The 14,240-nt window shown below is 35.3% G+C and overlaps 1 protein-coding gene across 6 annotated transcripts in view; it reads right to left on the reverse strand.

Moving 5' to 3' along the window:
* Window positions 1-10,596, reverse strand: part of LOC149801377 (zinc finger protein 608-like) — a 41,395-nt gene extending 30,799 nt beyond the window's left edge. For 2 of the 6 annotated variants that reach the window (XR_016420633.1, XM_089955438.1), the window contains exons 1-4: window positions 7,081-7,219; window positions 5,811-6,582; window positions 2,549-2,717; window positions 1,903-1,990 (exon numbers count right to left, since the gene is read on the reverse strand). Coding sequence is in view for 5 of the 6 variants with exons in the window: in XM_089955438.1 (XP_089811564.1) it covers window positions 1,903-1,990; window positions 2,549-2,717; window positions 5,811-6,317 (764 nt within the window). In the remaining variant the exon portion in view is untranslated. Of the gene's footprint in view, window positions 1-1,902; window positions 1,991-2,548; window positions 2,718-5,810; window positions 6,969-6,997; window positions 7,295-10,536 lie in introns of those variants that run through there. The other 4 variants (XM_089955439.1, XM_089955442.1, XM_089955441.1 and 1 more) reach the window with 4 other exon arrangements.
* Between the last annotated feature and the right edge of the window lie 3,644 nt (window positions 10,597-14,240).

Below are 14,240 nucleotides of genomic sequence, written 5' to 3' on the forward strand. Positions count from 1 at the left end.
ACATGGCCATGGTCAGTATGATTCATATTGTTTATTGCAGCTGTTGATTAATCAAAATAATCTTCAAAACACATGTTTATTGATACAATAAACTGGATGAATCCTATCTTAATTTCATTTCCTTTCTTTTCTTATCCCTTCAATCTGTTCCACTTTAGTGATTCACCCTGCAGGGGTTTCAATGGACTGCCATACTGGTGGTTTCACTCTTTTGTTGCCCTGCTAAACTGTACCCCATTGTAAAAGGATTTAGCCAGGGGTTGACAAATTATCTGTAATCATTCTGCTAGGAAATCAATCCCTCAGTCTAGCTCAAATCATTTTCCCAACCTAGGGCCTGTAGCCTTGTCAAATCCTGAATGAATGTTATTAGCTACCATACCCCTGAAGGCAGTAATATCGGAAGAATTCATAGCCAGCTTAAAGATCAATTTTGTGTCATACACCACTAGACATGATCAATAGTGGATGGTTTTATCTCACTGTGTTCTGATGGCAAGAAATTAATGCGAAACAAATTTAGAAAGTTACAGAGTTATGATCTGGTGTCAGTGTAAATACATTGTTCATCACAGATGTCGAGACCACTCAGTTGTGGTCTATACCGAAAAAACGTATGTAACATTTTTTAATGTCTATCTGGCTCAATGTATAATGGGGCAGACTGAAAGAACTTGCTAGTAACTTCACCTGGGTCAATGTTTCTTAGCAGGATTTTCCCCAGGTTCTTCTTCTCCACCAGTTATACTAGCCACCATTTTATAGCTTATAATGGTATTAAATTTAAACCCACTACAATGGCAACTTAAAAGATCAACTAAACTACAGCTTAATCACCAAAACATAATTTTCAACCCAGAGGCGACAGTCCAATCTAGAGCTTTAAATTGTATTTGTAAAGTGACAAATATGAAAAAATATAGCATCTGATAAAAAAATAATCATAATGAATCCTGAAGGTGAACCAAAGCAACGAACAAACAGGTACAAATTTTTTAAAAAAACTTGGTTTTCAACGTGCAAGTCAATAAAACTCTTACATGATAATTTTCACAAACAGTTATTATAAACAAAAAGATTGTAATATTTCTTGTCCCCATAAGATTCTGGTTTTGCAGATACAAATCTCAAGACATCTGTGTTACATATGTTAAGCTATTAGATCCAGGAAACAAAGCCACAGGACAACAAAAAAAATTATAGGAAAACAAGAGTCCCTTGAAGAGAAAGATGCTCAGCTGCCAAACAGAATATCCAGGAAATAAAGCTTAGACCATTTCATTCTACTGGTGTAGTGTTAAAAAAAACTTAATCTTCAGCAGCATCTTTTTCAAATTGCTGTAGTTGATATTTTTATGTCAGATTGGTTCCATTTTCATTTAGGACCAACAAGTCAGCGTTTAGGAACAACAGGACAATACTATACTTAAGTATTCAGCTAGAAAGAAATTGTGAGGCACCCTGCCCCAACCCTCTGCCCTAGTGTGCAGCCAACTGCCCCCTTTGGCATGTTCCCCCTCCTCATCTTCCTTCTTCAGTACACCTTCTGCCTTCTGAAACTGCAATTAGTTAGCAGCTCTATGAAGAAAAAATCTTATCCGCATAATTCTTTGAACTAGTTGTTTTAATTATTTCTCAAACTGACTGACTACCAATCACTAAATGTCCTGGAAAAACACCACCTAAAAATGCAATGTCCAGTATTATGGCATCTAACAACGCTGCCAGTACAACTACACCCAACAATGCACTGTCCAGATGTCCAAGACAACAAAACTTGACAATGCATTATATAACTGCCCAGGCCTTGATCTAGCAAAGGATTAAATGGAAAAAAATATGTAAAAATAGCCTTAAAAATGTAATGCAAAGTACCCCTGATAAATATTTGTAACACCATACCTGGGAGGTGCCCAGTCATGTCGAGTTGCATCTAATAGTGTTCCAACGTAGGTCTTTCCACGCCATGTTACATTCACAACCAGTACACCTGCAAATTTTAATTACAATGGTGAAGTTACATATTCTAACTTTTTTAAAAGACAAGTTGTAACTGTTAATCTAATCTGGGACAATCGATCTGAAAAAGGATTTCATCAATTAAAATGATGCTAAAAAAGTACACTAAATAAAGGGGGACAATTTCTTTTAATAAATATTTTTTGAAGTAGTTTTTTTTTGTCTCCTCAAGAGCTCTACAAACAACCATCAAAAATATATATAACATGCAGATGGTTTAAAAATTTTACAATCTGAAAAAATTATTGGAATAATATGCAAACATTAGCAGAAGTGATTAAAATTCCATTATTTCATACAAATTAGGAACAATATGATTGGAATTGTCACAATTTTTTATTATATCATCTGCAACAGCAAATAGTTTTTTTTTTTAAATATTGATTTTTGTTCCAAGCATGGGAGTAAATTTATTTTACAGCATCTTCACGTAGTCTATCAAATTTATTCTAACATATCTGACAAATTTATACTACCAGTAATTGAAATTAATGTTTCTGATTTATAAGAGGTTAAAATTAAAATGTACCATTTTCTGTCTCATGCCACACAATTCCTTCTAGAGTAACACTGGTTCCAGGTTCGCACGGACCCAGACAGTCTGGTTCAGTTACCACTCCTACACTGCTAGTCTCTGTGGCAACATCATGATGGTGGACAGGGTGTTTATGGGATGGTGTTGCAGAGATTGAATCCATCTGGAAATGAATTAGATAAATGTTCAGTCTCTTCTACTGTAATGATTAGTTTAAAAAAAGCTAAACCCTGTGTTTTTACAGCACTATCTGTGGACTGTGTTGTTGCTGCTGTTGTTGTCCAGACATACCCTCTTATTGCTGCAGAATTGTCGAGACACACTCCTGTATGTTGTACGAGTCAAAAAATGGAGAAAGGAATAGTTTATGGTTGATATCCTAAAAACTGGATCAGTCATGATTGATTACTGTGGCATGTCTTGCATCTTGATACCCTTAACCGTTACACTCTATAAACGTTACACTCTATAAACGGGGCTCGACATTAGCAGCAGTTTGCTAGCCAATGGCTAATTTATTTTTTGTTGGACTAGTAGTTACTAAATTTTAAGATTCAGCAGGACTTGTAAACTTCTCAATCAACTGATACTTCTAGCATCGGGAAATTAAAATAAAAAATGTTAGACCAAAACATGTGCTTTGTCATGAATGAAATGAAAGGAAATGTGAGTGTGTGGTAAGTGTTTAATTTATAACAATAAGGTTGAAAACACCAAATGTATGAAAACTAAATGCATGTTGTATTTTTGTAAATGCCTAATTTTAAAACTAGGAAACCCATTATATTGGCCTAATGTACTTTTTGTTATATTCTTGAAAAATAATACGACTATCTATAATGACCTTCACTAACCACAACTATACATTTTTTTTTTAAAATTGGAAGTTGCAAGCCATTTTGTTTTAAAAAAAGCTGCACATAATCTTTTCTTAAAATGAATCTTCAATATATTACCACGTACATGTATGCTCACTAACAAGTTGTATCCACATAATGAGCCAGTTGATCAGGATCTATGTTGATTGTTCTACTGATTACATGTAACATAACTGCAGAGACCCAGATCTCAGCAGATGGATTGGACTTATCAATGAAGACATATGGCAAGTGAAAACTGAATGCCTAAAAGAAGAAGTGTGGTTTTGGATACCCGACTCACCATACTATTTTCCTACTGACCCTACGTTTCATTTTGGGATATAAAAAAATTCAACAAAAAAAAAAACAACCGAAGGAAGATAAAAAAAATATCGAAGTTCAAATCAGGATGCACATGGATCTTATCTTCTAGTTTATGCTTCATGATTTAAATCTGTCGTAACAACAACAGAAAGTTAGTACCAACCTACTAGCCCTAATTGTTTTTATTCATGTAAGGGGCCATCAATTTAGTAAAAATGCATGGGGGGGGGGTAAAACAAATGCATACACTTGCGTACGGGGGGGTGGGGGGTGGGAGTCTACTGATAATGCATGTACACATAGGAAACGGGGGTGGGGTGGGTGGTGGTGTGAAACCTCGGTAATAATTTGTCTAATATGTAACCTGTTTGACTGGGTTCAGTCGGTGTTTGAATTTTAGCATGCACTAGACAAACTGTTTAAAGTTACGCAGCTTATTTCTTTGATGTCAGTGGACTGTTTTATTAAACATGTTAATATTATTAATCCATTATGGTTTCTGCATGGATTAAATATAGACCGTTCATTAGAATTCAGGAGGAGGGTGCTACAAGCTTACATATGCAGGTAGGGGTGGTGTAAAAAAAAAAAAAGTATGCATGTGTACAGGGAGGGGGAAGGGGGAAAGCTTTGCCAGATATTTGCGTACATACTAAATGGATGGCCCCTAACCAGACCTACATATTTTTTGGCCAACTGAACATATGGCAAACGAAGTGTAAAACAAACAAAAACCAAACAGAAATCCTATAATAAAATTAAATAACTCAAAAAATGTTCAACTGCAGATGAAAACTGAAACCATTTTCTTTCACAAATACTCTAATATCTTTTCTTAATTTATTATAAGAGCATAGCCATGTGGTTTAAATTTTAAGCCAACGACTTCAGATGATTATGTGAAGGATAAATACATTTAACAATTTTTTTTAAAGAATAAATTAGATTTGAAATAAAAAATGCTGAAATGATCATCAAAACACTTTTAACTTTTATGGTCTATATTTTCAATGGCAATAAAAATGTTATGCAACATGGAAATTAATTTGCTGGAACAATCAGCCATTATATTCATAAATATGAATTATTTCTGGCTACATACTATTAATATTATCGTCAATGGGATCTTCTATATCATGCAGTCAATCGTACCTTCTTAATTAGTCCTAGTCCTGACACACACACAATGGAACACACCCCCAACACACTAATTCTATTGACGCTTTCCGGTCTTTTCTTCTGCCCCCTGCACATTTTTTGTATTCGCAAAGTAACTATTTATTCTCAAATTAAAGACTGAATGAGATGAAAAAAAACCTCCACATATACTAAAAAACCGGATTTATTAAATGTAACCGATTTGACCATTATATAAATTAATCTTTACAATGTACTGTGACAAAAAAGGACCGTCAGCAAATATAACTGATTCAAAATAAATCAAAGTGTATTGCATCACAAAACAAATCGGTACATCTTATTCAAATAGAATAAACACGAGAGGGGGCAAAGATAAAGAAAAGACAAAATCGTTGTTTAACTTTAATATTTCAATAAATTTGGTATATGACCAAAATTTATCAAAATAACGAATAATAGTTGAGCCATAATGTAGAGAAAACGATTTAAAAAAAACAAATTTAATAAAATGTTCTCAAGGTATTAATTTCACAAAATCGTGCCTGCCAATATACTAATCCAGTTTAATTGAAGAAGCTGATAGCATTATTATCTGAAAATGACAATGCTAAAAGATACCGACATAAGAATATAACAATCCTAATCTTTATTGGTTACAAGCCTTTGCCTTAATACGTTAAAATATATCATGGTGTCAGGTTGAACAATATACACCCGTGCTCACTCAGTCATTTTAGTAAAGTCAGTCTGGCCACTTGCCAAAAACGCGCCTTTCATAGTTTATTGATGATAATGTAATTTAAGTCTGTAGTCAACTATCAAAACAGCGCCCTACACGGAGCTAATAAAATGTGTATCGTGAGGTTTATGAGCTATTGATTTTTATTTCAACAAGTCCACAAACGAAGATATGAAATAATTTAACGTTATACCTTTTCCAGTTTAATTTTCTTCATCGGCATAGTGACTACGTCTTCAAGTTTGGCATTAAATTCGTACGGGTCTAGAACGGAGTCTTTCTTTGTGTTGCTGGGCGTCTCCCCAGGTTTGGGCTCTGCATTTCCACTTTGTCCAAAAATAGTACCCAGATCCTTAACTCCAGTAACTGAATTAGCACTAATGCCTGTAGTGGTAGTGACGGCTGTCGCGCCTCCATTTTGCACAGACTCCCCACTTTTCACGACCTTTTCCTTTCCTTTATCCTTTCTGCACTGACCCTTCATTTTAAGCAACTTGTCCCTGTCGCTCATTAATGAAAGTTTGCTCGTTTGTTCAGCAAGAATTCCGTTCGCGCTTTGAGAAGTAGAATCCAAATGATTCGTTTTCTGTTCGGTTTTCACTATTTCATGTCTATCTGTTTTACTTGTTGCTCCATTTTTCCTCTTAATTTTCATCTTCAGCCCTTTATCTACAGTGGCCTGGTGTTCAACTGCACTCATTGTAACCAGGCGTGAGAAAACGTCGCTTTCCTGTTAAGAAGGAAAACGCCACTAGTGTTTGCAATCCATTGCAAAAGTGCTTTCCCTATTTGGTGGCAGACGCGGGATGTGATAAAAGCACACAACATATATTAAATTGTGAAACAACATCCAAAGCAGCACTTAATGACAATTATAAATCCATGAACAGGTCGTATTTCGTGTACACTTTTCTTAAGTATTTCAGAAATAGTACACTAATTCCATGCGTTTCTGATGAGCAAAACTGCAAAATAAAAAGAAAAACGATTAATTCGATATTAAAAGACTCTGATTAACAAACACTAAACACAATGAAAAATCAAACCACCACATGGTTTGCTTAGGGACCAAAAATTCAAGAGATCTACTCGGTTTCATAATCTAGTGCCTTTGTGTCCAATGAACTAACACAGCCCACATCGAACACAAGGAATAACAAAGCTTTTAAATTACTTTCAAACAAACTTCCAAGCATTATGTCATAAAAAATATATTCCACTGAATTAACATAGCTATGATGTTGTCAATTAAAGCCAACTCCACGTACTGTTGTATGTACGCTATGTATAAATCGTGCAGATGAAGCACACTTCTCGCTATCAAAGTCGACAACCTACTCGCCGAATACAACCGACTGACTACAGAACAAAATCCATTACCTAGCGCTGAAGAATTATTGTACAGCGTTTCACATTCACTTGAAAGTTAACAAAGAACAGAGAACGAGTGTAACATATCGTACCATGTTATCGTTCCCTCATAGGTTTCCAATAAATCCGAGCGAGTTTAAATCGAATGAGAAAAGACAGTACATGTGCATGTACAAACCTTTGTTCAAGTCAGTGCCGAGTGACTAAAAGCGGGTCAGTTTTTGCCGTGCCGCTAACTGGCCAATGGTAGCCACGGGCTATCAGCCGAATAACCAATCAGACTGCGAGATTTTCTTAATGCACAGCATACACAGTACACAGCAAATGTTCTGTGTGAAATGAATAAGAGCCGCTTGTCAGATGGTAATTACACTTTTACCGCATTTCATTACTATCAAAGGCAAGTGTTTCTCCCCGCAGCCCCTCTCTCTTCCTGTGTCCTTGCTGTTTAAAGAAGGGTTATAAATAAATTGTAAGCGTGGCTTTAAAACATGCACATATGAATTTAGACAATAAAGATGTTTAATAAATATTTTAAACAAAAACTTTAATCTTAAAAAAAGTATTAAAACAATTAAATTCATTCAATAATATATTTATGCACATACGTGATGGCGAAGTGACTATACAGAAACAACAAGATGCGTGCAACTCATGTATGACCAAATAAACGTCTTTCTTCAGGTCATTGGAGTATATCTAGATTATTAGTCAAAATGTATATAAACAATGGGGAAAAAAGAAAACTTTCAGGTCCAACATAACACATCATCTGGTCTGCGTATTTAATTTGACTGGCTCCAAGTGTTTTTAAGTTCAATTTATTTCTTAAGCATATCGAACGGGTGTGGTGACCACTGACTCCAAGTGAGCTATATATCAGTTAATTATTCGAAAGCTATTAACTTGTTTAACAGCCAGTTATGCTGAACCAGAGTGGTTATCAGGACCGGTTATTACGATAAGAAACCTTCACACAAAGAAAGTATTGCTGAAGTGCTAAAGCCTATGCGAATTCAGTCAAGCGTATCGATGCACCTTTAATGAATAACAACCAAGCATTCACCCCTTCTCTATCAAACTACAGCGGCGCGTTAACAAAGCACCTAGGGCATGGTGGGGTTTTGATTTTGTATTATTTATTTATTTACCTGTGCAAATGCATGTCTGAATGCAAACTTAGGTACGGGCCGAGTGAATAAATTGGTTGGCAAGATTAGCTTCAAATAAATATGCGCAGTAGGGCTGAGAAAAAATATCCAGCTCTACACAACGTGTCATCTCTGCGGTGTTATCTCACGACCCCATGTCACTGTGTTATGTGTGAGACTTACATATTGGGGCTCCAGACGGGGAAATTTCATTCAAACAATGTTCATTTTCAAAGCACACCTAATAAATACAGATTACGAGGAGAGAGAGAGAGAGAGAGAGAGAGAGAGAGAGAGAGAGAGAACGTGGAAATCAGATTTGAAGGTAACAAAGTCTTCCTGTCAATTTTTTCATCTGTTTCCCCATATTTTTAACGCAGAATTGGCTATGCTATGCCAAAAAAATGGCTGCAAAATGCCTTTCCCAGGGATACAACACAAATAGATGTTAGAAAATCGAATTTAAATGAACACTATACTTTCCTCTGCATAATAACAGCATGTTTGCATTAATATGCATCGACTAATGTACACACAAAAAACGAAGTTTAATTATATAAAAAAATAAACTTTTGGTGTAAAGTTAGAGCATGTATTAGCTGCAAAAAAAGTGATTAATAAATGCACGCACTGCATTTTATAACAGAATTAAACAGCAGGTCTATTTCCTACAACATGATTTTTTTAACAATAAAAAATAAACAATAATACGAGATTTGTGTATACATATTTTAACTGACTGCAGACGGATTCACTTAAATGTTATATATGCTTTGTATAAACTTTCCCAGGGATATCACATTACTTCCACTATCGTTATGACAAAGCTGAAATATATTTTAGAAACATCTGACCTACTGACAAAATACTGTTGAACAAAACATCAAGAACGGACATAAAGATACATTTCAAATGGCTTCAACAGATGACAACAGATTTAGTTACACCTGTTCCTTGAACTGTTAGTTTTTATAACTCAGTATAAAATATCTTGACTGGATGATAAAATAATTATTAAATGAAGTCCAAAGGGTCACACATATTTGTACAGTCGTGTACGAAATTCCTAGCTATCAGTCTCGTGCAGTACGTGACAGGTCAAAATAGGAATGTTCATAAAATGTTACTCTAGTGAACGTAAAAGATTTATTTTAAAAATGTCGAAGGTGTGTTTAATAGATGAACCCTTTATGCCTCAAAGGACTTAGCAGTCGTTGATAATACTATAATATGGCTTCCAGGCAACAGACCCCGCAAATATCTGTAACTACTTTTAGATGGTGAGTTAATCTGATTAGATTACATTTCCATGTATATCTCAGCGCTGCGTTGATCGGGAATAATGCTGTATATTTATCCTCGGGGAAGCAACTGAGTGTAAACTTGTATCACTTTTCACTAGGGACTAATTTTAAGTCGAATTTTAACCGATGTATACTCAACGGATGACACGTTTTGTCGCAACTTAAAGGCTTTACCAAACTATACTGATCGTGACCTACCACTCACACATTACGCTGAGTATATTTTTATATTAATTTAACGCTAAAGAAAGAAAATTATAACGGCTAGGGGTGCGAGCACTGACAACCCAACCCCCAACAAAAATCGGTTACCACACACAAATAAGAATGAATAACGTTAATGCAGCAGCAACGACAATAAAAGAAGAAAGAAAAAAAAGAAGAAAAAAAACCCTCCCTCCAACACACCCCCCACCAAAAAAAAACCATGAGTAGACAATAGACAATGCACTCAACCTGATTAGTTAAATAAATGACGTGGCTTACACCCCTAACTACATTCATGTACTCGTACTACACGTTTTGAATTTATTATAAGCAAAATATAACTGCTAAATAAATACACAGCATTTTCATTACATTAACACGACTATTTAAGTGACAAAATAACCTCAAGCAGAAACGGCATGGGTAATGCGAGATAGGCATAGAACTGCGTCAGCCGTGATGCATTGACGAACAGACTGAAAGATGGATATAAAAAATATATTGATACGCCATCAATCCAATCTGTACATAGAAAATCTATCGAGCTGAACATACAAAATAATAAATTATTTACCTATCAAAAAGAAAGAAATAAACTGAGTGAATGTATCGGTCGTCATTGTGTCAGTAACTCGTTAATTATCTACAATTCAACAATACTCCCTGCCAGTTTCATTGGCGATACTAGGCGGTTTTCGCCAGAATGCAGTACGTGCTAACAAATAGGGTCTGTTCGATATTTTAAACCACATCACGGTTCAGTTTGTTTTGAGAGCAAATGGCATATCCATTAAACACTGATTATAACTTTGCAATATGCATTGCGTTTGCATTACTCAAGCACAAATATATGCTCTACATCTAACAGACTGACATTTAGACTTACTTGGATCTGCTAAAAACAGAACAGCATTTTCACAGGCTTTCTACTCAAGCTTTCGGGCTGCATTACCGAGTTCATGATCGATGTACATGTCAACTGTGCACAGTCAACCAATCAAAACGCAGATTTCTGAAATAGCTGTCATCGATTGGCTAGGGTGAAAGCATTCCAATAAAGCTATCAAACCGGCCTGGTAGGTGAATAGAGTGAGGCTCCTTGTGGGATGGTGAAACTATTAACAAAGTAAACACACATTTAGAATTACTCCCTACTTGCAAACCTAGCATAGCAGGCTGTTATAAAGCAATTAATTTATTTATGTGTATGTCCATTGTCCATTAGTAATGACATTACATATAATAGTCATTTAAGATGTTGCTACGTTGGCACTGAATATATATATATATATATATATATATATATATATATATATATATATATATATATATATATATATATATTCAAAATCTGACAATAACTGATTTATACATAATATAAAACTTAATTTTACCAGTGTCTCTTGCTTTAATATCGGTAAACACAAACTAATTTTGTTAACCTAATTTTGATAAAGAAGATCATGTTTAACGTTCAGAAATATCAGTAGAAAGTGTAAAAATTAAAAATGCGTCTGACTGTGTGCCTCCCTGTGTGCATTTATTTACTAAACTACGTACGTTATTACCTGTGTTAATTGGTATATATGTCCGTGCGTACGACGTAGGTATATTTAGATTGAATTTTTTGGCGTTTTACAGCACATCCACGCTATAAAGTTTTTATATGACATCGAGGCAAAGAGAGTGCATTGACACCACTGCAGCCGAACCCGGCTGGTACGTTGACACCTTGAGCGCTCACCTGTCTGATTAGGACCCCTACATGGTAGTCAGTGTGCTTGCATAAAAGCATAGTCATTTACTAAAGGACCTACATTGATGTATCCAGGGGTACACGTGGGTAGATTTATGGTTCTTTTCTATATAAAAAAAAATATATTTAAATAATGGATATTTTGTCACTATTATCCCTTAAAATATGGTTGAAAGGCAATCTCAATTTAAGCTATACAGGGGAGACGAGAATATTAATATTGCTAATCCACACTACGTGGTGGTATTTTGAAAAACGACCACTAATTGTGTAGTACAGGTAAATACAGCACTGTGAGGCGCCATAGCGGACAAATGCTGGTGCAATGAGAAAGTTGCAGTTGAAATTTCGATGTCGTATGTCTAGAAATCCAATATCACGTGTTGAATCAAATTGCATGTCCTTAAAGTTCTATTTTCTAGATCGAGATTTTAGATTTTATTTGTTGAATTATACAGATGTGGTTTAAAGTTCTATTTCCTATGTCGACGTTTTACAGTGTACATGTTGAATTACACAGCGGTGGTTGATATTTCAATATCATATGTCGAGAATTCCTAATTCACACGTTCCATTTCACATGGCGATTATTTAGAATTCGTCTGTTGAATTTCACAGTAACGAGAAGCAGCCCCCTTGTTTAAAAATAATGCAGACCGTTCACGAGAGCGAAATCTAGAAAAGAAATTCACAGAAATTATCGACCTGTGAATGGTAACTTTCAAACTGTAAATGCATGAATAATAGTAATAACGCCTCATAATTGAATACATGAATGATTTATCTTAATACTCGATATTACTTTGAACTGTTAAAGTGGACATTGTGTACTGTTACTTCTAACACCAACACATCATTTCACCATATAAAAATAACAATTCAGACAAGCACAATACAATGCCCAATCACCGCTGTGTAATTCAACAGATAGAATCTAAAAACTCAGCATACAATATGGAACTTTCAGGCACAATCAAAGTGAGTCCACATGTTAAATTGAAAGTCTCGACATATGACATTAAAATTTCAACTACCGCAGTGTAATTCAAACGACACAATCTAAAACCTCAGTATAGAAAAATAACTTTCAACCGCTACTATTTGATTCAACAGACACAATATTAAAAAAATTCGACCTACAAAATGGAACTTTAAGGACAAGCAGTTTTGAACAAACGCGTGAAATTGGTAGTTTAGACATACGACATTAAAATTTCAACGGCAAAGTTATGATTTGACCAGTTTTTGTCCGCTGCGGCGCCTCATACAGTACTGTCGTCTGCTTGGAGTTTGGTACTGACTCCTCGCCGACTAGGCGGTGTGAAATGTATTCATGCTACTTACAAAATGACAGATTTATTAGTTGAGCTACAACAGGGCGTTATTTTTCCTAAATAAATAATACATTTATAGACTATAAGCAAGACAATAAACTGTTTACATTCTAATGCAGTGGCAGAAATGTACTTTTGGATTATAAATTAATGTTTCTCACTACTATTTTAAAATGTACCGCACATAATGAAAAATAAGAAACCCTCGTGGAGAGTAGTATGATAATAGAGGTTTTGTACTTTTCTTGTACTGATGAAGGTTAAAACATTCTCTCCACCATGAATTTATACTCATATCACGCGCACATGCCCACGCGTGAACGTTACTCACAGGTGTCGTAGTAAAAAAAAAAATTAATGGGGGGATTGGGGTTAGAGGCTTTTAACTTAGATCAGTAATTAACAAAGCCGTTATTATCATACTGTTAGGTACAAGGTCCACAGCCACGACAATACGATTAGCATCAATGCTCACCTTTGGCACAATATCTGAACATGAGTGTAGTAATAAATATTATAAGTGTATTTACAGACAGGGCCGTAGAGAGCGATCACGGGCCCTGGGATAAGAAACACCCGGGCCTCTCCAAGTTGCTGTTCAAGCAAAATTTTACTTTTATAAAACTAAAAAGTGTTTGTTTGGTGGAAGTGCCAGCAAATATCTGAGAGACCAAGAATTATTTTATTCCATGACAAAACGTATGCTTCCCATTACAAGGGGCCATGCATGGATATGTATATAATAAGACATGAAATAGTAATGGCGTAGTTATCACATTGGCTTCGCATTTTTTTCCATCAGCTTATTAACTTCATCTGTGAGATATTATCATTTACTTGCTATGGTAGTGCTATGGCGAGTTAGTTGCCGTGTTAAACTGCTAACTAGGATATTGCCGGTTAGACTACAACTAGGGAAAATAATAAACAAATTTTAATAACTGAGGAAGTATATAAGCTTGACATCTTTACACCGAGAAAATGAAAGTTAATGCCATGATGTAAGGTCGATGTCAATTACAAGTACAATGGCATACATAAGTTTTGAGACGCACATGCATTGATCAACATCTGGGCTTTATAGTATGTCGTTTGGCACGCTAGGGGGTCATCTAGAGTTTCATTGAAACCTCCGTAATTAATATCGGCTACACATATTAGCCTTACCAAGAAAACGTCATGTAAAACAACTTACACTCGGTAGCATGCATATGAGCTCTAGGATACCGATTCATCAGCGCAACGATAGCGGAAATCATTCCTTTAATATTTAACAATTACTGCAGTATATATAATGGAGAAGAGTTCACATATTGATGCATATAGTACTTCAAAGGATATATGGTCGTATCTAATGATGCCATCATATCACCAAGCCAGTGGATTATTTTTAACGCGACAGAAACAGTTTGATAGGGTCCACTTGTTATGTGGCATTGGTTTGGTTTAGTTATCGTTATCTAGGAGATGATCGACCATGGTGTTATTGCACGGATCGAG

This window comes from Sinohyriopsis cumingii, chromosome 4 (assembly GCF_028554795.1).
Source record: "Sinohyriopsis cumingii isolate HCF-2022 chromosome 4, ASM2855479v2, whole genome shotgun sequence".
In the NCBI taxonomy this organism is placed as follows: Eukaryota; Metazoa; Mollusca; class Bivalvia; order Unionida; family Unionidae; genus Sinohyriopsis; species Sinohyriopsis cumingii.